General features: G+C 42.4%; 1 protein-coding gene across 1 annotated transcript in view; it reads left to right on the top strand.

The window, feature by feature from the left end:
• epb41l5 (erythrocyte membrane protein band 4.1 like 5) overlaps positions 1–26,894 on the top strand; it is a 149,072-nt gene that overhangs the window by 71,527 nt on the left and 50,651 nt on the right. The window contains exons 9-15 of the mRNA XM_055638750.1: positions 639–727; positions 1,574–1,643; positions 3,902–4,071; positions 6,886–6,992; positions 10,462–10,492; positions 13,369–13,408; positions 15,739–15,854. Coding sequence (XP_055494725.1) covers positions 639–727; positions 1,574–1,643; positions 3,902–4,071; positions 6,886–6,992; positions 10,462–10,492; positions 13,369–13,408; positions 15,739–15,854 — 623 coding nt within the window. The remainder of the gene's footprint in view (positions 1–638; positions 728–1,573; positions 1,644–3,901; positions 4,072–6,885; positions 6,993–10,461; positions 10,493–13,368; positions 13,409–15,738; positions 15,855–26,894) is intronic.

The following is a 26,894-nucleotide window of genomic DNA, read 5'->3' as shown; positions in this document are numbered from 1 at the left end:
GCTGTGTTCCTATTGCTTATAATTACACTGTGTATCTGGAGCTGGGTTGCCAGGTCTTGGATTCATAGAGTCATAGGACAAAAACAGGTCCTTTGACCCAACTTGCAGACTAAGATGCCCCATCCATGCTAATCCCACCTGCCTGCATTTGGCCACTATCCCTACAAAACTATCCTATCCATGTACCTGTCCAAATGACTTTTAAAAGTATATTTATATTTTTATATGTTATAGTATCTGCCTCAATGACCTCCTCTACAGCCCGCTCGATATATAGCCACCACCCTTTGTGTAAAACAAACAAAAGAAAAGTCTCCCATCGGGGTCGTATTAAATCTTTCCCTCTCGCCTTAAACCTATGACCTCTGGTTCTTGATTCACCTTGATTCACCTACTCTGTATTCACCCAATCTATTCCCCTCATACTCAGGCAAATATAAACCTAAACAGGACACCAAGTATTCAACGGGTCAGGCAGCATCTATGGCGAGCGTGGATAGGTGACACTATTTTGTGGATCCTTCTTCAGACCTAACCGAAACTTGATTTGAATAGTCATACATTCATGCCATGGAAGGGATTGAGTACTTTTACTGAATTGTGATTTTTTTGTTAAATGGCTCTATTTATATACTTAGGGACGAGATGGAAACGAATACAGCTTGGGTCTGACCCCAACGGGAGTGCTGGTCTTTGAAGGAGAAACCAAGATTGGACTATTCTTCTGGTCAGTTGGTTCCTTCATCTTCCTGTTCTTGACATTATCTTGGCAATGTTGTTGGCAATAGTCTCCACCTTTTTCCATGTACCAAAGGAGGCTGTTGCTTTGAAGATTTTATGTTGGTACTTAATTGCTTCACCAACAAAGCATCCATTCGGTTGTAACGTAGTTGAGATGTTCCGCTGATATCCTGAGGTGATGTTTTGTGAACTCTTTGACTGTGTCATATCTGAAACTTGTTGCAGCTTATCAGTTTTGTGTGTGGCCCACATGTTGGCTGGTATTACTCATTTTTTTAATCAAAATAAATTATCAAAACTGCCAGACATCAGACCATAAGACATAGGAGCAGAATTAGGCCATTCAGCTCACTGAGTCTGCTCCGCTATTCAATCATGGCTGATCTATTTTTCCCTCTCAACCCCATTCTCCTGCCTTACCCCCGTAACCTTTGACGCATTTTCAAATGAAGAACCCTATCAATCTCTGCTTTAAAAATACCCAATGACTTGGCCTCCACTGTTGTCTGTGACTATGAATTCCACAGGTTCACTACCTTCTGGCAAAAGAAAACCTCCTCATCTCCATTCTAAATGTACGTCCTTCAGCTTTGAAGTGGTGCCCTCTGGTTTCCAGACTCTCCCACTACTAGAAACATCCTCTCCGCATCCTCTCTTATCCAGGCCGATCAGATGCTACTGAACAGAATATTTTAAAGTGGGTCTCACATAAAGTAGATGTCGGGAAAAAAAATGCTGGTATCCAATGAGTAGGAGCTTTCAGTTTCTTAAAATATTTTGGCATTATTTACAATTTTGGAAATTAAATGCTCTGTATCTTTATTGTTTTTAGGCCTAAAATCATCAAATTGGAATTTAAGAAGAGCAAGCTCACTCTTGTGGTCGTGGAGGATGATGAGCAGGTAAGGCAAGGAGGCCTTGGAGGTGGTTTGACAATCAAAATAAAATACCGCAGATGCTGAAAACGAGAAACTAAGTGTTGGGAACACCCAGCAGGTCGGGCAGCATCTGTGGGAAGAGAAACAGAGTTAAGGTATTAAGTTCAGGTTCCATCATTCTGATGATCGTTGGCATTGGTCCTGAAAGAAAGGGATAAGGAGCCTTTAGCCAGAAGGCTGTTTGAAGGGGGGGCAGAGGACCCAGACAGCAAGGACATGGGATGATGTCCTCAACAGGATATTTTCTCTCCTCCCATAAGCCCCACCCACCCCCGCCCCCGATCAGGCCCGAAACGTTGCCTATTTCCTTCGCTCCATAGATGCTGCTGCACCCGCTGAGTTTCTCCAGCTTTTCTGTGTAACCTTCGATTCTCCAGCATCTGCAGAAACACTTAGCCTACTTTTGATAGCCCAGACCTCATGGATGTGTTTAACAGGATATTTCCCTTTATAAGTTGAGGTATAGATCTCATGAGCAGGGAGAATGTACTTTTGATAGCTGTTGGCACAGGGCATAGATTTAAAGTTGTGGGATTGTGAGGAAATCTATTTTTCATTCCTTATATCTGCCTTACAGCGACAGAGACCCGAGTTTGATCCTGACTATGGGTGGTTTGTCTGTACAGAGTTTGTACCCTCTCCCAGTGACCATGTGAGTTTTCTCCGGGTGCTCCGGTTTCCTCCCACACTACGAAGACTGACTAGTGTGCGGGGATGGCTGGTCGGCATGGACTCGATGGGCCGAAGAGCCTGTTTCCATGCTGCAACTCTAAACTAAACCAAACTTGGAAGAATCTCTAGATCATCTTCTAGGGATCCGGATCTCACTGCTTGAAAATGTGGCAGAGATAGGACGTACAACACATTTTAGCAACGTGAAAACATTTTAGCAACATGCCTGGATGTGCACTTGATCCATATCCATGCTGGTCTGAACTCATCATGTGTTGGAAGGTGGAAATAGTTTTAGTAGCTCTCTTTTGTGAGCAGAAACATAATGGGTCAAATGGCATTCTGTTTCATAGAAACATAGAAAATAGGTGCAGGAGTAGGCCATTCGGCCCTTTGAGCCTGCACCGCCATTCAATGTGATCATGGCTGATCATCCAATTCAGTTTCCTGTACCTGCTTTCTCTCCATTCCCCCTGATCCCTTTAGTCACAAGGGCCACATCTAACTCCCTCTTAAATATAGCCAATGAACTGGCCTCAACTACATTCTGTGGCAGAGAATTCCAGAGATTCACGACTCTCTGTGTAAAAATTTTTTTTCTCGTCTCAGTCCTAAAAGATTCCCCCTTTATCCTTAAACTGTGACCCCTTGTTCTGGACATCCCCAACATCGGGAACAATCTTCCTGCATCTAGCCTGTCCAACCCCTTAAGAATCTTGTTCTGAACATTTTTTGAATTTTTCCACTATACTTTTGAGTTAAAAAAAAAAAAGATAGGTTGTGGTTGTGAAAAGCTGTTGCATTTGTGTTTGTCTCTCTAGAAGACCTTGGTCAATTGGTTCTACATTTCAGTGTGACTGAATATTATCTATTGTGCACCGTGTTCTTTCTTTCTGTACAATTAGCAATAGTGGAAGAAGATTTCATTGTATTCGTGGGAGCAGCCAATAAAACAGTGATCACATCCTCCGCACGTTTCCCAATATATTTGTGAATGTGCCGTTCATTATTGATCTAGTAATCCTTCAACTAACCAGCATAAAATGAACTAGGAGCATTCTGGCTCCAGATTTCCCAATGTCTCACATAGCTGTAACAGGAGGAATGATGACAGTACAATACTGCTGTAAAACACTTTGGGTTTTGTTTAGTAAAGAGATATCGCGCCGACCAGCGATCCCCGTACACTGACACTATCCTACACTCTAGGGGTAATTTACATTTATTTACCAAAGCCAATTAACTTACAAGCTGGTATGACTTTTGAGAGTGGGAGGAAACCAGAGAACCCGGTAGCCCATGTGGTCACAGGGAGAACGTACACTCTGTACAGACAGCAGCCGTGGTCAGGATTGAACCCAACTCTAAGGCAGCAACTCTACCGCTGCACTACAGGGCCACCCTGGAGCTGTATTGGTGATAATTGCTGCATTAACGCTCCGATTGCTTTCCTGCGTTGCATCCCGAGGTAAGGCGGACACCCAGAGCTGAGTGAAGTGTGGGGTGAGACAAGTGCCAGGTTGTTGACTGAGTATTGCTGTTTCCACAAGGGTAAGGAGCAAGAGCACACCTTTGTATTCCGACTGGACCATCCCAAGGCCTGCAAACACCTCTGGAAGTGCGCTGTGGAGCATCACGCGTTTTTCCGATTGAGGGGACCTGTCCAAAAGAATTCCAACCAATTGCCATTTGTGCGGATGGGATCCCGCTTCAGATACAGGTAATTAGTTCCAGACCCCGGGGAACTTTGGAAATGCATTGGGTGGCTTTGGCAGTGCCTGGGAATGGGGTGAAGAGCAGGTTGATACCTTGCACTACTGGCAACTTGATCAGGCGGCCTTATGTAATAAGGGGCTGGAACTTGAAACACTTCAATAAAAGAGGGATATGCGGTGCTGGCACGAAGGGCCGAATGGCCTCCTCCTGCACCTATTTTCTATGTTTTCTATGATTAATTGTTTAACATATTTTGGATTATAATCCATGCCGGTGTTAATAACTTTAGTTCCCAGATGTATAAAATGCCTGTTTACGTGAAATAACCCACTGATTTTTCTCAGCACAGAAATACTACAGTGTTTGTGCTCCACCTTTTTTCACCTTTCAGGTATTCTCACCCTTTGGGGTCTAATCTCATCAGTGTGTTCCTTCTCTCCATCACTTGCCTTTCCTTTAAAATAGAATCTGTACTATCTCTCTATTGAGCTTTTATCCTCGACTTGGATAAAGCAGTTTTTCTCAAGTTCAGTGTTTGCGATTATGCACTATCCATAGCCTTTAAATTTAGGGCAACACACACACACGCTCTCAAAATCCTACTTGGTTACAGCTCTCCAACATTTTGCAGCTTAGGGTCAAATTACAGTAAATTTCCTACACAAACTTCTGGAGTATCAGCAGGACAGGTAGAATCTCTGGTGAACATGGGTAGGTGATTTTTCGGGTTGGGATTCTTCTTAACCCCAAACATTATCTTGCCATCTTCTCCTGGGGTGCTGTTTAAACCCTTGAGTTGCTCCAGCACTTTGTGTCTTTTTGTCTAAACCAGCATCTGTCTGAAGGAGGGTTCCAACCCGAAGCATCACCATATAACCATAAAGCCATATAACAATTACAGCACGGAAACAGGCCATCTCGACCCTTCTAGTCCGTGCCGAACACGTATTCTCCCCTAGTCCCATATACGTGCGCTCAGACCATAACCCTCCATTCCATTTCCCGTCCATATAACTATCCAATTTATTTTTAAATTATAAAAACGAACCTGCCTCCACCACCTTCACTGGAAGCTCATTCCACACAGCCACCACTCTCTGAGTAAAGAAGTTCCCCCTCATGTTACCCCTAAACTTCTGTCCCTTAATTCTCAAGTCATGTCCTCATCACCTATTATTTTTCTCTAGCGATGCTGCCTGACCCGTTGAGTTACTCCAGCATTTTCTGTCTATCTTCTGTAGTTCCTTGCTTCTACAATTCCATTGGAACTTTGGTGGTACTAAGCTAGCAGATTTTCCAAAGGTTTGGACATTGCTTGCAAACGTTGCTTGTCCAAGGCCAACAGCATTATAAAAGACCCCACACATCTCCATCATGGACTGTTCACTCTGCTGCACTCGGGCAAAAGGGTATCGCAGTATAAGGAGCAGAACGGACAGGTTTTGCAACAGCTTCTTCCCCCGAGCCATCAGACTCTTGAATTCCATATAATGTGCCGACACTATTATCTATTTTATATTTTTAATCTATTTTATCTTTTTATCTATTTTATCCTTTTGTTATTTTATGTTGCACGGTGAGCCAGATGCAATGAAATTTTGTTCAGACTTGCATTTGTTGGTGTATTTTTGAATGACTCTTTGATTGATTGATTGATTGATATTATATGAATTGATATCTGTGTAAGCTTTTTAATTCACCTCTTTTTAGATGTTACATACCAGTATAATAAGTTTCTTAAGTGAGCACAGGAAATTGGAGTCCCAGTGTGTTGAAAGGGAGCGCAGGAACAAGCGATCCAGTGATTTTACAGGGAACTTGCAAGCGACAACTATGCTGAGCCAAATGCTGAAGCATTGGAGAATTGATCAGTGGAATATTGGAGTTATGCTGTACTTCAGTACACGTGGTCCATTGATCAAGGAAATCTCAACTGTGAGGGAGAAAGAATGGCAGCCGCTCTCTCTCTCTCCACCCCGCCCTCTCTCCTATCACCCCCTCCTCGCCCATGTTACCCATCGTGGATGTATGGATGGGACAATGCGTGAAAGACTGAGAAACAAAGCCGATTCTGAACAAGGCTTGGATAGAGTGCATGTGGAGAGGATGTTTCCACTGGTGGGAGAGTCTAGGACTAGAGGTCGTAGCATCAAAATTAAAGGACGTTCATTTAGGAAGGAAATGAGGAGGAATTTCTTTAGTCGTGGGGTGGTGAAACTGTGGAATTCGTTGCCATAGAAGGCTGTGGAGGCCAAGTCAGTCGATATATTTAAGGCAGAGATAGATAGAATCTTGATTAGTTCGGGTGTCAGCGGTTATGGGGAGAGGGCAGGAGAATGGGGTTAGGAGGGAAAGATAGATCAGCCATGATTGAATGGCGGAGTAGACTTGATGGGCCGAATGGCCTAATTCTACTCCTCTGACATGATCTTATGAAGTCCTTATCTGGTGCATACTGGAAGCAAAAAGGGCAGGGATCTCATCTGCTCACTTTCTCACGAGGCAAAGAGGTTGGTTGGGGATAGTGTTTTTACTGCAGGCTGTCTGTAAATTTGGGGTAACGGTGGTGGGAGGAAAAAGGACTATTGCCCTGTGTTGCTCCTACGCGCAAGGGATGAGCACTCTGACTACTTTTATCAACGATTCAATGATACCTTGTCGCATGCAGCTAGGTACAGTGGAATGCTTTACCTTGCATTCAACCCGGTAAAATCACACAGCAGACCTCACCTGGGCTTTTGCATCAACAAAGTTACAAAATCGTGGGCTTGCCGGTGGCAACTTCCAAAGTTATTTACTGGGTTGGTTTGATTTCCAGTGGCAGAACGGAATACCAGACCACCAAAACCAACAAACCACGGCGGCAAGTGTCCTTTGAACGTAGACCAAGCAGACGTTATTCAAGAAGGTCGACACAGCATCGAGGTAATACTGTCGTGAATTACATAACACATGTTAAATTATTGCACTGAAGGGGGGAGGAAAAATATGAAGTTGGTATATCCCTTTTGCGCGGTTTTTATAATAGAGCTTTGGTTTTGTTTTGTTTTTTCCTTTTTCCTCCTTTGTTTTCTAGGGTCTATTTCTTAATTCTTTTCTCTAACCAATGGGTATCTTTTTTTTCCTCTCATTAATCATTCTTAAATAGTTAGGAATTGAAATCACTAGAAATTATCACGGTATGTTTAATGCTAAATATAGCCCCTTACTTAAGAAATTAAACAATCTAATTAAATTCTGGAAAACGCTGCCGATGTCTTTAATAGGTCGAATAAATGCTATAAAAATGATCTTTTTACCACAAATCCTATATTTATTTCAATCAATTCCAATATATCTTCCAAAATTTATTAAAAAAAAATTAGACTCAGACATCACAAACTTTATATGGGATTATAAATCCCACAGAATACAAAGAGCACACCTCAGTAAACGAAAAGAGATGGGTGGTCTAGCGCTCCCTAACTTTATGTACTATAATTGGGCGGTAAATATTAAAAATATGATTCACCTGCTGGACAACTCTGCCCAGCAGGTGGACTGGATTATAATGGAGAGAGAGGACTGCGCTCCTGGTAATACAGGAGCGACTCTCCTCTCACCAACGAATTTGAATAACAAACATTATAATAAAAATCCAATGATACATAGTACAATTAGAACTTGGAAACAAATAAAACAGAACTTAAAATTAAGAAATCTATCTCTGCTAATGCCAATAGCCAATAACCCTTCGTTTAAACCCTCAATTATAGATAAATCATTTACACAATGGGAAAGAACGGGAATCAAAACGCTCGGAGACTTGTATGAATTAGGGAAATTATTACCATTTCAACAATTACAACTGAAATATAACTTGAAAAATAATCAATATTTTAAATATCTTCAAATCCGTGATTATCTGAAAAAAATATACAAAAGACTATTATAATATGCCCCCAGACTTATTAGATGAAGCCATGAAGATAAAGGCTGAATCAGCAAATCTAATATCATACTTACATAATATTATATTGAATATAGAAATACCTACAACAGATAATATTAGAAGAGATTGGGAACAAGAATTAGCTATAAAAATTTCAAAAGAGAGCTGGGATAAACACTTATTATATGTGCATAAATGCTCGATCAACGTACGACATACTCTAATCCAATATAAAACATTACACAGACTATATTATTCAAAAACTAAAATAAATAAACTTTTCCCCAATGTCTCACCCATTTGTGATAAATGTCAGTTACAAGAAGCTAACATAGCGCACTCTTTTGTTTTCTGTATAAAAATCCAAAAATTCTGGAACAAAATATTTGAAATCTTCACAAAATTAATTAAAACAAAACTACTACCCAGAGTAGAATGGATCATTTTTGGAATATCGGAAGGTAACCCAGAATTAAATATGTTTCAAAAGAACTTACTTAATTATGGGCTAATAATCGGAAAAAAGCTTATACTTAAATTTTGGAAAAATGCTCCAATACCAACAACAAAAATGTGGATTTCAAACATGTTCGAAACACTACACTTGGAAGAGATGAGACTCCTCCTAGCAGGCAAAGCAGATCACTTCCAAAAGACGTGGTCTGCATTTATGGAACTATTACAAGCATAAGGTGCAATAATAAGTTAAAACATAAAAGCTACCAGGACCTGGTAATGGGGGGTATAAAATAAATTTTTAATAAAAACACGGTTGGTATATCCTTTTTTGCAGAGTTTTGTGTTACAATAGAGCGATTGATTTTTCTTTCTTCTTTTTTTATTTTCTTTCTAGGGTCTTATTTATTTTCTTTGCTTCCTTCTCTAATTCCTTCCCTAAGGGGTTCTCTTCTCCCAACACTTTCCTGCAGCTTCACGATTCTTGCTTACTTTCCTTACTTCTTTTATTTCTATCTTTTTTAAAGCTCAAAAATTAAGTGGCACAACATAATGTAATAAGATATATGCGATGTATTAATGTGATTTACTGTACTACTAATAAAAAAAAAATTAAAAAAAAATTCATCATTCTTTTACACGAACACAACTTTCATTATCTCACTTTCTCCACTTTATTTATCTATATCTTTCCTTAAAGCTTAAAAAACGAAGGGGTACAATAAAAGTAGTAAGATATATCTGGCTTGTACTGTTGTAATTTACTGTACTTCTAATAAATAAAAATATATTTTTTTAAAATAAAAAAATTATTGGACTGGTTTCTGAAGGCCTGAGGTGGTGAGGATTTAAAATGACTACATTTCTTTAGTCGGAGGGCGGTGAATCTGCGGAATGCATCGACCCACAGAGGGCATGGAGGCCAAGTCAATGGTTATTTTTAAGGCAGAGATAGATTCTTGATTAGTACGGGTGTCAAGGGTTATTGGGGGAAAGCATGAGAATGGGGTTAGGATAGATCAGCCATGATTGAATGGCGGAGTAGACTTGATGGGCTGAATGGCCTAATTCAGCTCCTATCAGTTATGAACTTGAAAATGCAAGGAATTCAAATAAAAAGCAAAGAAATGCAGATGTTAGACATCACAAATAAAAGTAGAAAATGTGAGAGTTGTAGAAAGGAAGTGGAGATGCTGGTTTACATCGAAGATAGACACAAAATGCTGGAGCGACTCAGCGGGTAGGGCAGCATCTCTGGAGAAAAAGAATAGGTGACGCTTTTGGTCGAGAGTCAGGCTGAGGGTCAGGGGAGAGGGGAACTAGAGGTATGAGAGATAATCAGTGAGTGGAGAGAGGAACAGAGTGAATGTCCGATGGAAGGTTGTTAATCTGAAACATTCACCCTGTTTCTCTCACTACAGATGTGGCCTTACCTGCTGAGTGTTTCCTGCATTTTGAATATTTTTTAAATTAAAAATGGGGGATTTAGAAAAAAAATCTGACAATATTTGCAGGTAGATCAACCCCCTAAAAATTGGACATGTGCTTTTATAACTGGTTGCGAGAAATCTTAGGACATTATTAGCAATTGTATAATCAATGGCATGGAAACATAGAAACATAGAAATTAGGTGCAGGAGTAGGCCATTCGGCCCTTGGAACCGCCAAATCCTATCGGCTGATCATTCAGTATCCTGTACCTGCCTTCTCTCCATACCCCCTGACCTTAGCCACAAGGGCCACATCTGACTTCTGGAATATAGCCAATGCTGGCCTCAACTATGTGGCGAGAGTTCCAGAGATGGCTACATAAATATTTCAAAATTCCTTCGCTATTTTATATTCCTGATTTTAATTGCCTTATCGAAGTGCAGCTACAAACAATTTTTTTATATCCTGATTTTTGGATTATCTTACATTTCATTCTACATTAACCATTACCTGTTAAGCTACATGTTCACCAAGAATGTTTCTGACTGCTACTCACTCCTCCATTTTGTTTTGCAGCCAACCCTTTCAACAAAAACTTGGAGCCAAGGTAAGTGAACACTTTGCTGAATTAGAGGTTTAATGAACGACCAGGTTGCTGCAGAGTTAATGTCTATTGGGACGGATAGTGGCAATAGATTGTTTGTGCAGCCCATGTGACCAGCGTGCAGGTGAGCAGTGCTCAGAAAACCTGTGGTAAGTCGGAGTTACCACAAGCAACTCTTGAGGTGATTGAGCTGAGACAGGAATAGACTTGATGCTGCTGCTGTAGTATTGGCGGTGTTGTGCGAGGTGTAGATGTGCACAGAGTGGAAACTGATTTGATATTAGAAGGTGCCACTCGTATAACTTTGAAGTAAATATTGTGATTTTTTTTTGCATTAATATCTATTGTTTGAGGAGGAGAACCTAATTGATATTATTTCTGCACATCATTTATAATTTCTCCAATAGGGTCAGTCATGCAGTTTGGAAACATCCCCTTTAGCCCTTTGAGACAATGTCATTTCTGGATTAATTCCATTTTATTTGTTCTATGTTCTATGATCCATCACCCCCCACCCCCCCCCCCCCCCCCCCCCCCCCCCCCCCCCCTCCCAATCTCCAGATTTAATCACTACTCTACACAATGCAGGCAATTTACTGTGGCCAAATAACCTACTAAACAACACACCTCTGTGAAGTGGGAGGGAACTCATGTAGATACAGGGACAAAGTGCAAGCGCGAGACGTCAGAATTGAACCCGAGTCACCTTATCTCAGAGGCAGCTGCTTTGCCAGCTGCCCCGTTCTGTGTTCCCTTCTGAACAGAAGTTGCTCCCGTACAGATGTCTCCAATGCCTTTACAGTCTCAATCCACCACTGTCCCTCCCCACACAGTGGTCATTGCAGAGTTACTGAAATTATGTCTTGTTTTACAAAAGAGGTAGATATGTTACAGAGATTGATAGATTCTTGATTAGTACAGGCATCAGAGGTTGTGGGGAGAAGGCATGAGAATGGGGTTCGGAGGGAGAGATAGATCAGCCATGATTGAATAGCTTGAGTAAACTTGATGGGCTGAATGGCGTATTCTACTCCTGTCACTTATGACCTTATATTACTATAGCACCAAACGAAGGCATTATATTTTAAAGCTTTGCAAAGCCACTTGCATTCCTCTCTCTCTCTGGACGATAGTGTCCCTTTTTAAAATGCAATTTCTTTCCAGTTCGCCTGTGGTGATATGGAAACCTTTCTTCCCGAGTATGCAGTTTGTTCTTGTTTATCAGTAATGTTGTGGTTGTACCTCCTGCCCAGTGGGGCACAGCATGTTATGACAGGGAGTGCAGGGTCGGGGGAGTGCAGGGTCGGGTCTCTAAACTTTAAAGCACTCCCTGGCCAAGCTGACGGAACACTGAGTGATGGGAATGTGATTCATAGGATACGATAGAAATTTATTTATCCCAGGAGATAAATTGAAGGTAGACACAAATTGCTGGAGTAACTCAGCAGGTGGGGCAGCATGTCTGGAGAGAAGGAAATGGCGACGTTTTGCGTCGAGACCCTTCGATTTTAACCAGCATCTGCAGTTCTTTCTTACACAGGAGAGAAATTGATCTGATCTGACAAAAGTCATAAAACACAAGATACATGAAACATGAAATTAAAGTGACGAGTGGAAAGGATTGGGGATGTGCAAAGATTGGGGGGGGGGAGGGGGGAGGGGAGTCGGTCCACCCCATGACAGAAGGGGGAGGAGTTGTGCAGTTTGATAGCCACAGGAAAAAAGGATCCCCTGTGGAGCTCTTTTCCCGCACAGCCTTTAAACACACCAGAACCTTGTTTTCCACGCTTTCTTTAAACTCGCCGAGACCCTCTTTCTCGCAGTCCCTTTAAACTTACCAGGAGCTAGTTTCCCACACTCCCTTCAAGCACATAAAAGCCCTCTTTGTCACAGTTCTTTTAAGTTCCCTACAGATCTGTTTTTAGTGTTCATTTTAAAGTCGTCAGATCAATTGGAAAATGTATTATTCCACTAAGTAGCATCTTTTTGACAAAGGAGAATGAAGTGTGTATTGGGGCATTAGTAGAGGTACTATCTAGAAGTCTAGAAAATCTGCCTGACACCACCGAGGTCGTGAAAGTTCTAGATTGCCAGAGCATCACTGTAATTATAAATTAAAAGCCGTGTGTTACTGAATCCAGCATTCTGACTGTGTTTATATATAAATCGTTTAATAGGTTATTAAAATTATTGCCTCACTTCTGATATTTACCATTATTCCTATGCAAAGTTGAACAGAAAGTCCGGCCAACCTGTTTATCCTGTGAGAAAGGTGGAGATACCCCAAATTCTAATCCCAACTTTACTTGGTGTCAATACACACGGGCATGTTTCAACATTGCGGTGATTTTTGAACTAATGACAAAAGCTTCCAAAAAAAACATTTTGGTCTTTCAAGTGGAGTCTCTGGGCAGGTGTGAGTTGCGGTAGGAAGGGATGATGTTAGGACTGTGCAAACAAAGCTTTGTTAGTTGAAGCTGAAGTGGATCATCCAAGAATCTTTTAGGCTTTGTTCTTTAGTAAAACGATAGCAAGGAGTATGTTGCAAGTTTCCCCACTTTTTGTGTGTGTGTGGTGGTGGGGGGGGCGTTAGCGTATTATACTGTATAACATTTTGTTAAATTATTGGGCGGGCTTTTAAAAATGAACACTACATTTTATAAAATACTCTTAGATACTGACCTTTAGTTTTCTGGCTGCAACCCTGTTTCTGAGTTTTGGTTTCCATTTTAATCATGATGAAATGTTGGACAAACCGAGAGATCATTTACATTGTTTTGGAGAACTTGATGCAGAATTTCCTTTTAAGGGCAGCTAAAATGTATTGTGCTTCAATTAAAACTAATTTGAGGCCATTGTTGTTTTTCTCCTCCAACCAGTTTGCTCTTTAACACAGCAAGCCAGAAACTTGCCTCTCAGGTATGTGCTCCGATTGTGTATAAGTGTGTTCAATCCTTGCCTTATTCGCAGGTTGCATTGTCTAATACTATGTCCTGCTGTGCACTTTGTTTAGGAGTCCCCGAGCTGTGACTGCAACATCTGTATCCTGCGGGAAATAGGGTTCTCCTTGAAAGTCATTCAAATACTTGACAACACGGTTCCATCTGCTTGAACTTAATTGATGAAAGTGCGACTCAGCTTGTGGCATTCTGTGAAAATTGCAATCACACTGCATTCATAGAATTGTGCAATGAGGAAGCTATTCATCCCATTTTGCCTTGTGACGGTTCTTTAATGCTACGCAATTAGCCCACTCTACTGCTGTTCCCTGCATTTATTTCCTGTTTCCAAGTGGCTTGGAAACAGGCCATTCAGCCCAATTTGGCCATGCTGGCCAACTTGCCTAACCGAGCTAATCTAATACCCGCCCATGTTCCTCCAAACATCACCTATCTATGTACCTGTTCAAATATATTTCAAATGTTGTAATTATACCTGCCTTCACCATTTCTTCTGGTTGCTCATTCCATACATGTGAAAATGTTCAGATTCAGATTCAATTTTAATTGTCATTGTCAGTGTACAGTACAGAGACAACGAAATGCATTTAGCATCTCCCTGGAAGAGCGACATAGCAAATGATTTGAATAAATAATAATAAGAAGTGTCCTGGGGGGGGGGTGGTGATTGGCAGTCACCGAGGTACGTTGTTGAGTAGAGTGACAGCCGCCGGGAAGAAGCTGTTCCTCGACCTGCTGGTTCGGGAATGGAGAGACCTGTAGCGCCTCCCGGATGGTAGGAGGGTAAACAGTCCATGGTTGGGGTGAGAGCAGTCCTTGGCGATGCTGAGCGCCCTCCGCAGACAGCGCTTGCTTTGGCCAGACTCAATGGAGGGGAGCGAGGAACCGCTGATGCGTTGGGCAATTTTCACCACCCTCTGCAATGCCCTTCAGTCCCCATTAATTCTATCCCCTCCTTCCTTAAGCCTTGTGGCATTAGATTCTCCTACTTTGGGGATACTATTGTGGCTGTTCACATTATCAATGGCCCCTTGAGATTTTATATACCACTAGATGTAAGGTATTGGTTTATTATGATCACACATACCAAGATACAGTGAAAATGTTGTTTTACATGTTATCCAGTCAAGTCTTCCATATTTGAATATGATCAAACCATGTAAAAAAAAAAAATACAATTACAGCTACAGAAAAAGTGTTGATAAGAGAGGTTTGCATCAAGATGGATTGGAGGATTAGGAATACATCCTTGGCTTATGAGATAAATGTTAAAAAGCGCAAAGGCTGCAATTAGGTCAGTTGGGAGATGGAACCACACCTTTAGTTTAAGAGAGGACTCTTAAACTGAACTAGTTCAGTTGGTACACAAAAATGCTAGAGAAACTCAGCGGGTGCAGCAGCATCTATGGAGCGAAGGAAATCGGCAACGTTTCGGGTCGAAACGTTGCCTATTTCCTTCGCTCCATAGATGCTGCTGCACCCGCTGAGTTTCTCCAGCTTTTTTTGTGCACCTTCGATTTTCCAGCATCTGCAGTTCCTTCTTAAACAACTAGTTCAGTTGTCCTATAACAGCAAGGAAGTGGTGATGCATGTTTTCAAACTTTTGTGGCTGATGGAAGAGGAGAAGGTGGAATGACCGGGGTGGCAATGGTCCTCCATTATGTTGGCTGTTTTTCTGAGGCAGCGCGAAGTGTAGATGGAGTAAGTGGGAGGAGAGGCTGGTTTATCCAATGGTCTTGGATGCATCAATAACTCTCTCCAATTTATTTTGGCCTTTGGGCAGAGCTATGGCCAAACCAAGCTGTGTGGCAATCTGCTGGGATATTTCCTTTGGGTGCATCCGTAGAAGTAGGTATGAATTATTGGAGAAATGCCAAACCTCCTCAGTAGTCTAAGAAAGTAGGGCCATTGGGGTAATTAGCAGACAAATTTAAAACTCTGAGCAGCGCAGAGGGAGAACAAGGAGGGAAGAGATGGAAACTAAGACTTTGCCTCCATCACAGTGAGGATGTGCTTGGTGAACTCACTGTGGTGGATGTTTAATTGGTGTTTATTGTATGTTTTGTTATTATTGATTCTGTGCATGACTGCAGGCAACATAGTTTCGTTCAGACCGTAAGGTCTGAATGACAATAAAGGATCTATCTATCTATCTATCTATCTATCTATCTATCTATCTATTCTGCCATTGGATGGGATGGAGAGAGATGCACATTCATATCCAACTTATAAGTGACTTCAGTTTGATCTAAACGAATGCCCACACAACTGTTCTTTCTGTCTATTAAGACCGTAACTATGAGACCGATGATCCCTGTTGTGACTGCATTGCCCAGTGAACCTGTGCCAATTGAAATAGAAAATCTTCCCCGAAGCCCGGGACTCAATCAATCTGAGAAGAGGAGGTAAGGTTGATTTATTGTTCAATAACCAGCGTTATGTGTGCGTGTGAGTTTGTCAGAAGAATTTTGATTATTATTTCACCATACAAATGTGCTTAAAGCTTAGTTTAAGATAGTGTCCTGTAATATATGTTGGTAGCATATTGGTGATTTGAAAAGTCAAATATGATATGGCAGATCATTTAAATATTTTCTTTCATTGTTGGCTACAATGACTGAACAGGGTCTTTTATAAGCATGCAGCTGAATCTCTGCAGTTCTTTGCTACAGACGGCTGCGGAGGCCAAGTCATTGGGTGCTTTTGAAGCACAGATTGACAGATTCTTGATTAACAAGGGTGTCGAGTTGCCCAGTTGGGACATGGGATGCGTTGCCAGGGGTCATGGTGGAGGCCGGTGTAATTACAATGTATAAAATACATTTGGACAGGGTTTATGAATAGGAAAGGTTTGGAGTCATAGACTCGGAGGCAAGCAAATGGAATAAACCTTCAGGTTAGCGATACACCGTGGAAACAGGCTCTTTGGCCCACCAAGTCCGAGCCGACCAGCCATTTCCCGTACACTAGGCCTGCACAGTAGGGGCAATGTACAATTTTTACCGGAGCTAATTAACTTACAAACCTGTAAGTCTTGGGAATGTGGGACGAAACCGGTGCTCCCAGAGAAAGCCCACACGGTCACGGGGAAAAAACACAAACTCCGTACAGACTGCACCCATAATCGGGATCGAACCCAGGTCTCCGGTGCTGTAAGGCAGCAACTCTACCGCTGCGCCACCGTGCCTGCCTCCCTTTAGACAGGGTTCTTGGTCCCCGTAGGCAGGTTGGGCCGTGGGGTCTGTTTCTGTGCTTTATTAAACTATAAATCTAAATTTGTATTGAAAAATAATTTTAACTTTCCCAAAAATATGTTGCTTTCCTGAACGTTTTCCCATTAAAATTACATGTTTTGAAGCAATCCGTAGATATAATCTCTGTTCAGTTCCGCAAGAGAGTGAAGTTGTATTTTTTGTTATTGGATAACGTGGCTATTTTGTGAGAAATGAATTGCGTGTCCAAAGTTGCCACTATCATATTTGAACTTTTCTTGGCCAGGCACAACGTTTGGATGCAATATACCACGGTAAGCTGCGATGATTGTCCTATTTATTTATGGTTCTTATATACCAGAATGGTACAAAATCAACAAGGGGTTGAATCTGAGATGGTGCCTTACACCAGGCCCTGGGCTGGAGTGATCACCTTTACAGATCAGCCCTGGACATTCTGGGCTGTAACTAAGCCCCAATGAGCACGTGGAACCTCAATAATGCAACGTTAGTTTGTGTGAAGCCTCATTGTCCATTGAAAGATTTCAGCTGTCTAACAAGCATTGATAATGAAAGCAATTGAATTTATATCCAAGACCATTTGGCAATGAGGCTTCACTGCTCCGAAAGCCTTTTCCTTTCCAAATTCACATTTGTTGTACAGGTTTGACAATGATACCAGTTGAAAGGTTTTAAATTGCTGAGCGCTGCTAACGACAGACAGCAAGTGCTTGCCCGCTGCTCAAAGGTGTGATGGTCTTCATTCTGTTTTCCTGCGCTACTGTGTACGCTGTAAGCTCTGCAGCTCCGATCAAAGTCACCGAATCAACTGGCTTCTCTGAATTTTTTGTCTCAGTCTCTGGAATCTGTGTGTGGTCAAGGTGGTGGAGCTCCAGTGCTTGACGTAATATGAAGCCGTTGAATGCAGTTGTGTTCCTCCTGTTGGTGGGTGATGGTTTTTCTCTTTGTCCTGATTGCTGGCTGTGCCATGGGATGGGCTGGCCAAAATGGAATTAATTTTCTGCTTCCACGACGGACCATTTTCTGCATGCCTCAATTCGTGCTTGTAACTAACGTAAAGGCTTGCTTTTCCTGCAAAATCATCTGATTAGTTTCCGTGGCTGTGTGTGGTCAAGTATGAGGTTAGCCTCTAGATTCAAAGGGAATAGAAGGCACAGGCCTTGTAACCTGATCATCATTTAGTCTAGAGACAGGATGGCACAGTGATAAAGTTGCTACCTTACAGCTCTAGAGACCCGGGTTCGATCCCGACTATGGGTGTTGTCTGTATGGAGGTTGTACCTTCTCCCCATGACCTGCATGGGTTTTCTCTGGATGCTTCGGTTTCCACTTGCACTCCAAAGACGTACAGATTTGTAGGCTAATCGGCTTGGTATAATTTTATATTGAGCCTAGTGTGCGTAGAACAGCTCACCAAATCTGCACCAAATAGCGATAATCCTGTGCACTAACACTATCCTACACACTAGGGACAATTTATGATTTTTTTTTTTACCCAAGCCAATTAACCAACAAACCTGTACGTCTTTGGAGTATGGGAGGAATCCGGAACACCCGGATAAAAACCACGCTGTCACAGGGGGAACATACAAACTCCTTACAGACAGCACCCATGGTTGGGATCGAGCCTGAGTCTCTGATGCTGTAAGGCAGCAGCTCTACCCCTTTGCCACTATGCCGCTCCATTTGATAGGCTTGTGCCTGTTATCTTGCAGCAGCACCACTGTAGTTTTTTCCATATCTTCATATCCATTGCTGTTCTTGTCTTTATGTCAAATAATTTGTCAATCTCAGTTATAATTATACACAGTGATCGAACATCCAAAGCTATTGGAGATGGAGATTTTCAAAGATTAGCAGTCACAAATTGCACGGATGCTGTGATCACGGTGATGCTGAATTGGCTTAATCTAAACAGGAGAACTAACAATTTAAAAAATGTAAAGGGGATGATTTTTTTAAAATTCATTAGGAAAAATGTTTCTGCTGAACACTTGTCCAACCTGGAGGGAGATATTGTTGATGAACATAAAATGCTGGAGTAATTCAGAGGGTCAGGCAGTTTCTCTGGAGATAAAGAATAGATGACCTTTTCAGATTAACACAGAGAACCTGCCTAAGACACAAAAAGCTGGAGTGAATCAACGAGTCTGGCAGCACCTCTGGAGAGAAGGAATGGGTGACGTTTAGGGTCGAGGCTCTTCTTCAGACATCACCCCTGAACATCAGTCTGAAGAAGGGTCTCGACCAAAACGACACCTATTCCGTTTCACCAGAGATGCTGCCTGACTCGCTGAATTACTCCAGCATTTTGTCTTTATCTTCGGTATAAACATCTGCGGACCCTGATACAGGACAAATTGTTGGTTTTGATTTGAAGTTTTGAAGTTCATAAATTGTAAAAGCAGAATTCGGCCATTTGGCCAATCAAATCTCCTCCACCATTCAATCATGGCTGATCTATATCTCTCTCTCAACGCCATTCTCCAGCCTTCTTCCCATAACCCCTGACGTCCTTATTAATTAATGCAAGATGCCAGTGTAGTAAAATTAAAAATAGAACAATTCTGTTTTGGAAACTGAGCTATTCAGACATTTGTTCCAATGCCTCAGTGTTAGCTGTTTTATACTTTCCATTATTGAGTAGGTAATCATAAACCAATTTAATCCCAAACCGTATACCGATGGTGGTGCTTTGCACGAGAAGTTTCTGGTAGATTCTGAAGATAATATTTCCGGGTCAATTCCTCTTATCTCCCCTGTGGAGGTTTACATCACACTGTGAGAAATAAAGGATTCCTCTGATCCTAGAATGCATTTGAGAAGGTGATGATGGCTGTGGTTAACATTGCATGTTGCTTCTGCTTGCTCTGCTCTGCAATCATTACAGCATGAAGATGCATTGACTGCCTGTCCCCACTGTGCTGATGACTGAGGGGCAGAATTGGAGCCATAGCTTTATAAGATCATGCAAAGATGATATTTTCTGTTAAGTGATTGTACGGAAAGCACTATAGTTGTGGCCTAGTTATCACCCTGAGCTCTGCAAATGTTCTCTACGCCTCGTATTGTTTCTTGCATTCGAGCCTGTCACTACTATCTTTCAATAATCCTGCTCTGGATCTTTATACTACCTTTATTTTAAAGCAATGTTATCTCTAGTGTTAGGAAGTGTGGAATACGTACCACGTCTGAAAACCCGTGTCTGACAAGTTGCGACCGATCTCCACATAGAGGCCCAGACTGGAAAGGGTACCGAGAGGACAAGCTGGAAAGGGTACAGATAAGAGTTACAAGGATATTGCCAGGACTAGAGAGCGTGAGCTGTAGGGAGAGGTTGAGTAGGCTGGGACTCTATTCCTTGGAGTGCAGGTGGATGATGGGCAATCTTATTGAGGTGTATAAGAATCATGAGAGGAATAGATCGGGTAGATGCACGGAATCTCTTGCCCAGAGTAGTATAATCAAGGACCAGAGGACATGGGATTCAGGTGAAGGGGAAAAAAATTTAAGAGGAATCTGAGGGGTAACTTTTTCACACAAAGGGTGGTGGGTGTATGGAACAAGCTGGCAGAGGAGATAGTTAAGGCAGGGACCATCACAACATTTAAGAAACAGTTAGACAGGTACATGGTACACAAAAATGCTGGAGAAACTCAGTGGGTGCAGCAGCATCTATGGAGCGAATGAGATAGGCAACTTTTCGGCCCGAAACGTTGTGTATTTCCTTCGCTCCATAGATGCTGCTGCACCCGCTGAGTGTCTCCAGCATTTTTGTGTACTTTCGATTTTCCAGCATCTGTAGTTCCTTCTTAGGCAGGTACATGGATAGGACCGGTTTGGAGGGATATGGACCAAACACGGGCAGGTGGGACTAGTGTAGCTGGGACATGTTGGCCGGTGTGGGGAAGTTGGGCCGAAGGGCCTGTTTCCACACTGTATCGTTCTATGATGATAACTCACGCACAGAACACAAAATGTCCTGGCATTTAGCAGAAGGAAAGCAGAATGCCGAGATAGAATGGATGTTTTCAGCAGTGGGAGAGTCTTGGACAAGAGGGCACATCCTCAGAATAAAAGGACGTACCATTGGAATGGAGTAGTGGAGGAATTTTTTTTCGACAGAGGGTGGAGAATCTGCAGCATTCATTGCCGCAAACGGCTGCGGGGTATTTTTAAAGTAGGAGTGTCAAAGGTTACATGGATAATCATAATCATAATACTTTATTAGCCAGGTAGATTTTGCAACATATACGAGGAATTTCATTTGCCATAGTCATACCAATAAAAAGCGGCAGAACACACAAAAAACATCCACCACAGTGACTCCTCCCCATTCCTCATGGGGTGGGGGGGGGGCAGGAGAATGGGGTTGAGAGGGACAAACGGTGTAGCTATGATCAAATGGCAGAGCAGAAGATAATGATCATGAGTATGATGTTAATTTGCCGAACGGCAAAAAGGACCATCCATTTGTCAGTTCTGCCAACATGTTTAACATAAGTGTCATCATCGGTAGCCTGCCCGCCATTCATTCGGCTGATCCCACAATCTTCGATAGCCTGCACCGAACCATTTCACTTTTTTAAATTCATCATGGCTGCCTCCTGTGGCAGAGAATTCCCAAATTCACGACTCTCTTTTTAAAAATGTCCCATAGAAATGCAGGAGTAGGCCATTCGGCCTTCGAGCTCACCGCCATTCAATATCCCCCAGTATCCCGTACCCTTGAGTCCACTAGTTCCTAGAACTCAATTAGCCAATGAACTGGCTCTTTGTGGCAAATTTCATCCAGTGTGTGAAAAAGCCTCCTGGTGGATTTTCAGAGAACCCCTTGTCCTTCCCTAAATCGGGAACAATCGACTCTCCAACCCCTGGGTGAAAGATCGCCTTTTTAAATTCTAGAGAGTTAGCTCCGTTTTCTTCATATGTCCTCTATGGCAATAATGTCCTTTTCATTTGGAGACTTAGACTCCAGTGTGCCTCACCAAGACCCTGGTTCAGTAGACTCCCCATCATTTTTGGAAAGCTAACATACCATTTTTTTACCTGCATCATAGCCTGTCTAGTCTCTTTTATACCATTTAGATAACAATGTTCTTTATGGTGGCCTCTGGAAAGGTTTAGTTTCTATAGAGAGAGAGATATGGTCCGAACGTTGGCAGGTGCCACGAGCATAGATGGGGCATCTTGGTTAGCACGGGCAAGTTGGGCCGAAGGGCCTGTTTCCGTGCTGCGTGACCCTTGAGCTTGTCGGAATCCCAACTTGACGTCATTTAGATAGTAATCTGCCTTCCTGTTTTTGCTACCAAAGTGGATAACCTCACATTTATCCGCATTAAACTTCATCTGCCATGCATCTGCCCATTTTACCAACCTGTCCAAGTCGCCCTGCATTCCCATAGCATCCTCCTCACAGTTCACACTGCCACCCAGCTTTGTGTCATCTGCAAATTTGCTAATGTTACTTTGAATCCCTTCATCCAAATCATTGATGCATGTTGTAAATAGCTGCGGTCCCAGCACCGAGCCTTGCGGTACCCCACTATTCACTGCCTGCCATTCTGAAAGGGACCTGTTAATCCCTACTCTTTGTTTCCTGTCTGCCAACCACTTCTCTATCCATATCAGCACTCTACCCCCAAGACCATGTGCCCTAATTTTTCCCACTAATCTCCTATGTGGGACCTTATCAAATGCTTTCTGAAAGTCCGGGTACACTACATCCACTGGCTCTCCCTTGTCCATTTTCCTAGTTACATCTTCAAAAAATTCCAGAAGATTAGTCAAGCATTATTTTCCCTTCATAAATCTATGCTGACTCGGACCGATCCTGTTACTGCTATCCAAATGTGTGGCTATCTCATCTTTTATAATTGACTCCGGCATCTTCCCCACCACCGATGTCAGGGTAACTGGTCTATAATTCCCCGTTTTCTCTCTCCCGACTTTCTTAAAAAGTGGGATAACATTAGCTATTCCTTTTCTGCGGAGATGCTGCCTGACGCACTGAGTTACTCCAGCACTTTGTGCTTATCTTTGGTGTAAACCAGTGTCTGCAGTTCCTTCTTGTACGCTTCAGTAGGTAGTTGAGTTGACCATGTTATTGTGCGTCTAGAGTCACATAGAAATTTAGAAACAGACTTTCCCCTTCCTAGATGTAAACGATACGATAGAACTTTATTTATCCCAGGAGGGAAATTGATCTGCCCACCAGACAAAACAAAAACACAAAATCCACGAAACATGAAATTAAAATGATGAGTGGATCAATGTGTTTCATCAAATAACCACCTTGCTCTGCCAAGGTGAAGTTAGAAATGTTGAGCAAACTTAAAGTGAGCAATGTTAAGTGATGTGACACAACTATGCCATTTGACATGGGGAAAATAGTTGTTCCACAGGCAGACTAACTAATTGACATTGAGCCAAAGAGCATGGCGAATGAAGTAAGATTGAAACAAGCTTCTGAAGGAGAATGAAGAGATTGGGATTTAGGGGAGGGTTTCAAGAACCAGTAAAACAATAAAAGATAACATTCAAGGCTACATTTTTCTGATAGCATGCTTGATATCTTGAAATAGTTACCATCCAGCGAATGCCAGTTAATAATGCATTACTGTGAAGTTGAAAGCTGAGTACTCCAGTCAGAAAATAGACACAGAATGCTGGAGTAACGCAGCAGGCCAGGCAGCATCTCTGGAGAAAAGGAATAGGTGACGTTTCTGGTCATAGAAACATAGAAAATAGGTGCAGGAGTAGGCCATTCGGCCCTTCGAGCCTGCACCGCCATTCAATATGATCATGGCTGATCATCCAACTCGGTATCCTGTACCTGCTTTCTCTCCATACCCCCTGATCCCTTTAGCCACAAGGGCCACATCTAACTCCCTCTTAAATAGTGCCAATTAACTGGCCTCAACTACCTTCTGTGGCAGAGAATTCCAGAGATTCACCAATCTCTGTGTGAAAAATGTTTTCCTCATCTCAGTCCTAAAAGATTTCCCCCTTATCCTTAAACAGTGACCCCTTGTTCTGGACTTCCCCAACAACGGGAACAATCTTCCTGCATCTAGCCTGTCCAACCCCTTAAGAATTTTGGACGTTTCTATAAGATCCCCCCTCAATCTTCTAAATTCTAGCGAGTACAAACCGAGCCTATCCAGTCTTTCTTCATATGAAAGTCCTGACATCCCAGGAATCAGTCTGGTGAACCTTCTCTGTACTCCCTCTATGGCAAAAATGTCGAGACCCTTCTTCAGACTTCAAGATGTTGTATTATGTTTATATATTCTGTTGTGCTGCAGCAGTAAGAATTTCATTGTCCTATCTGTGGCAAATGACAATAGAACTCTCTTGACTCTTCTCCAGAGATGCTGTCTGACCCGCGGAGTAACTCCAGCTTTTGGTGTCTATCTTCGGTTTAAACCAGCATCAGCGGCTCATCCCGATACGCTCCAGTCAGAAGTTATGGAGCTGGTATAAGAGATTTCAGTGCTTTAAATCTTTCCTATCTCACTCTCTCTCTCTCTCTCTCTCTTCCCGACACTTTTTTTCCCTTCTTCTTCTGGGCTTCTATCAACCTTGTGACTCACTCCCTTCCTAGACGGCTCACTGCTAACCACTAACTCTGCCCCATGGTCCAGGCTCCCCTGTGCTGATGACTCCCTGCTCCTCGAACGTGCGTGGAATCTGCAGGCTGCCTCCGCTGCCGCCGACAGGACCTACACTGAGTTTGTCTATGCGCACAATCTGAAGAATGCTGGAGCGCAGTAACAAAAAACCGACACACACAATGCCAGCCTTTGTTTCAATCTCAGCTTAAGGAATGGACACTGAGTTACTGCTGCTCGATGATAAATATGTGGCGAATTGAAGATCGGGATGGGGGGGGTGGGGGGGGGGGGGGGGGGGGGGGGGGGAGGAGAGGAGCTGCTGCCTGTGCAGAAAGAAGTCTTGTCATTTGAACGGGGCAGGTGAGAATGCGGGAAGTTCATCAGTGATGTGCTGCGTGCACATTTACCTTGTCAATTTCACCTCCAAACCAGGCGATCAGGAAGTAACTGTTTTTCCCTTCTGTACATAGTGACTTTTGCCCATTTGTAATAATGGCAACCCGACACTGCCAACATACCACTGAACATCCCTTTCCCCTTAGACACACACACAAAAAGCTGCAGTAACTCAGCTGGTCCGGCAGATCTCTGGAGAAAAGGAACAGGTGACATTTCGGGTCGAGACCTTTCTTCAGTGAGAGTCGGGGGAAGCTCTCCACCTGAAACGTCACCTATTCATTTCAAAGGTCTCTACCCGAAATGTCACCTATTCCTTCTCTCCAGAGATGCTGTCTGACCTGCTGAGTTACCCCAGCTTCTTGTGTCTATCTTCGGTTTAAACCAGCATTTGCTGTTCCTTCCTACACATCTCGTTCCCCCTTTCCCCCATTCTAAAACCGGGACAAGTTTGAACACCCGCCTGATAGCTGTTTTCAACGACCACATAACGTCAATCCCCTCCGTGTTTCCATCTCTTGCACCCGAGGTTAAACTCCAAAGAACGCACTCCCTTGTGTTCTGAAAAGATGAAAAGGGATCTATTTGTCCCAAATGTTCGCATCTGCGTGGAATAGCTGGGAGCCTCTGATTGTTGGTCGGGAGAATGTGCAGAGTGAGCAGAACAAGTGGTGGCTCCATGCTAGTGCCGGGTTCATGTCCATTTTAATTGTGCGTGTATTTTGAAATTAGAAACCGATATTCCACTGTTTCACCTAAAATTAGGTGCTGCTTTTTGTTCTGTTAAAATGTCCGAAGTATTATTCTTTTTTCTTTTTAAATTGATTTTTGAATGCATCACTCCTTTGCATTGACAAAATGTAGGAGTAAAAGTCGACTTGCATTTAGGAATTGGATTCACCCCTCTATTTCCTTGAACCATAACCTCCGAGTAAGAATGCAGTGTGTTCTGCTTCTCTCCCTGCACTGGAAGATGTGGTTATTGATGTAAGCAATGTTGCATGGAGTGTTTGACTTGACTGCACAGCGGCGAGTGCATCGGCAAGACTGCAGTCTAATCCCGTGAACACTGAGAAACCACCACTCGATTTGACCACAGTTGAATTCTCATGCCCTTTGCTATTGATTTTTTTTTTTTTAAGCGGGCGTGACAGGGCCCGGGGAAGAAGGAAATAACGTTTTTTTTCTCTTAAAAAACGAAAATACGAAATGGATGATGCATATGGCCCTCATGATGAAGTGTATTATTTGAGATTACCTGTTATTTGTAGCTGAAATTTCAAATTTGATGCTGTTTTATTGTCAATATCTTTGACTTTATTGATATATTGATATTGTCTTTTTCAAGATGTTTAGAATTGTAAATCAAGTTAATACTGTTTTGCCTTTCTTATTTCTGTTTCCATTGATGATGACCTTTCTCCACATTCATAAAGTGCCTTTAAAAACCATCGTCTATCCATGCATTGTATTTCTTTATCTGGATAACTGTGGAACAAGCTTCAGTTTTGTTTGGAGACATTGTTTTTTTTCCATTAGTAAAGCATTATTTTATTAATAATACCCGCGCCTCAAGACTGTTGACTCTAACAGTTCACGACATTTAGATTAATGGTTTACGCATCCATGATAACAGCGTTTTGATTACTGCCTCTCCAATGTACACAAAGACTAGGGAGCAGAAACTCTTCAGCACAAACCAGTTACCGAGAAACCTTATCTGAAAATTGGATTGTGTTGCTTGGGATTTGAAACCAGGCTTGCACTAATGCAAGTCTCCTCCCCTGCTGTCTCCTCCCACCCTCCAGCCTTCCGGCTACTCCTCCTTTTCCCTTTCTTGTCCCCACCCACCCCCCCACCCCTGATCAGTGAAGAAGGGTTTCATTAATTTCCTTCGCATAGATCTGCTGCTGCATAAGTTTCTCATAACCTTGACTAATGGTGGGAGCAATCCTAAAGAATCACTGTTGCATAAAGCACTGATAATGATCTAAGATGAGTGGTGGGAGCCAAAGACAGTTTGCTGAGTTTTTTGTTTTTTTGGATATTTAGTTTAGTTTAGTTTATTGTCACGTGTACCGAGGTACAGTGAAAAGCTTTTGTTGCGTGCTGATCAATCAGCGGAAAGACTATAATCGAGCCATCCACAGTGTAGAGATACATGATAAAGGGAATAATGTTTAGTGCTATGTAAAGTCCG

The sequence above is a fragment of the Leucoraja erinacea genome, chromosome 7 (assembly GCF_028641065.1).
Source record: "Leucoraja erinacea ecotype New England chromosome 7, Leri_hhj_1, whole genome shotgun sequence".
NCBI classification, from domain to species: Eukaryota; Metazoa; Chordata; class Chondrichthyes; order Rajiformes; family Rajidae; genus Leucoraja; species Leucoraja erinaceus.
Note: the sequence above shows the minus strand (reverse complement) of the source record. Positions and strands in the feature narration are given on the sequence as shown.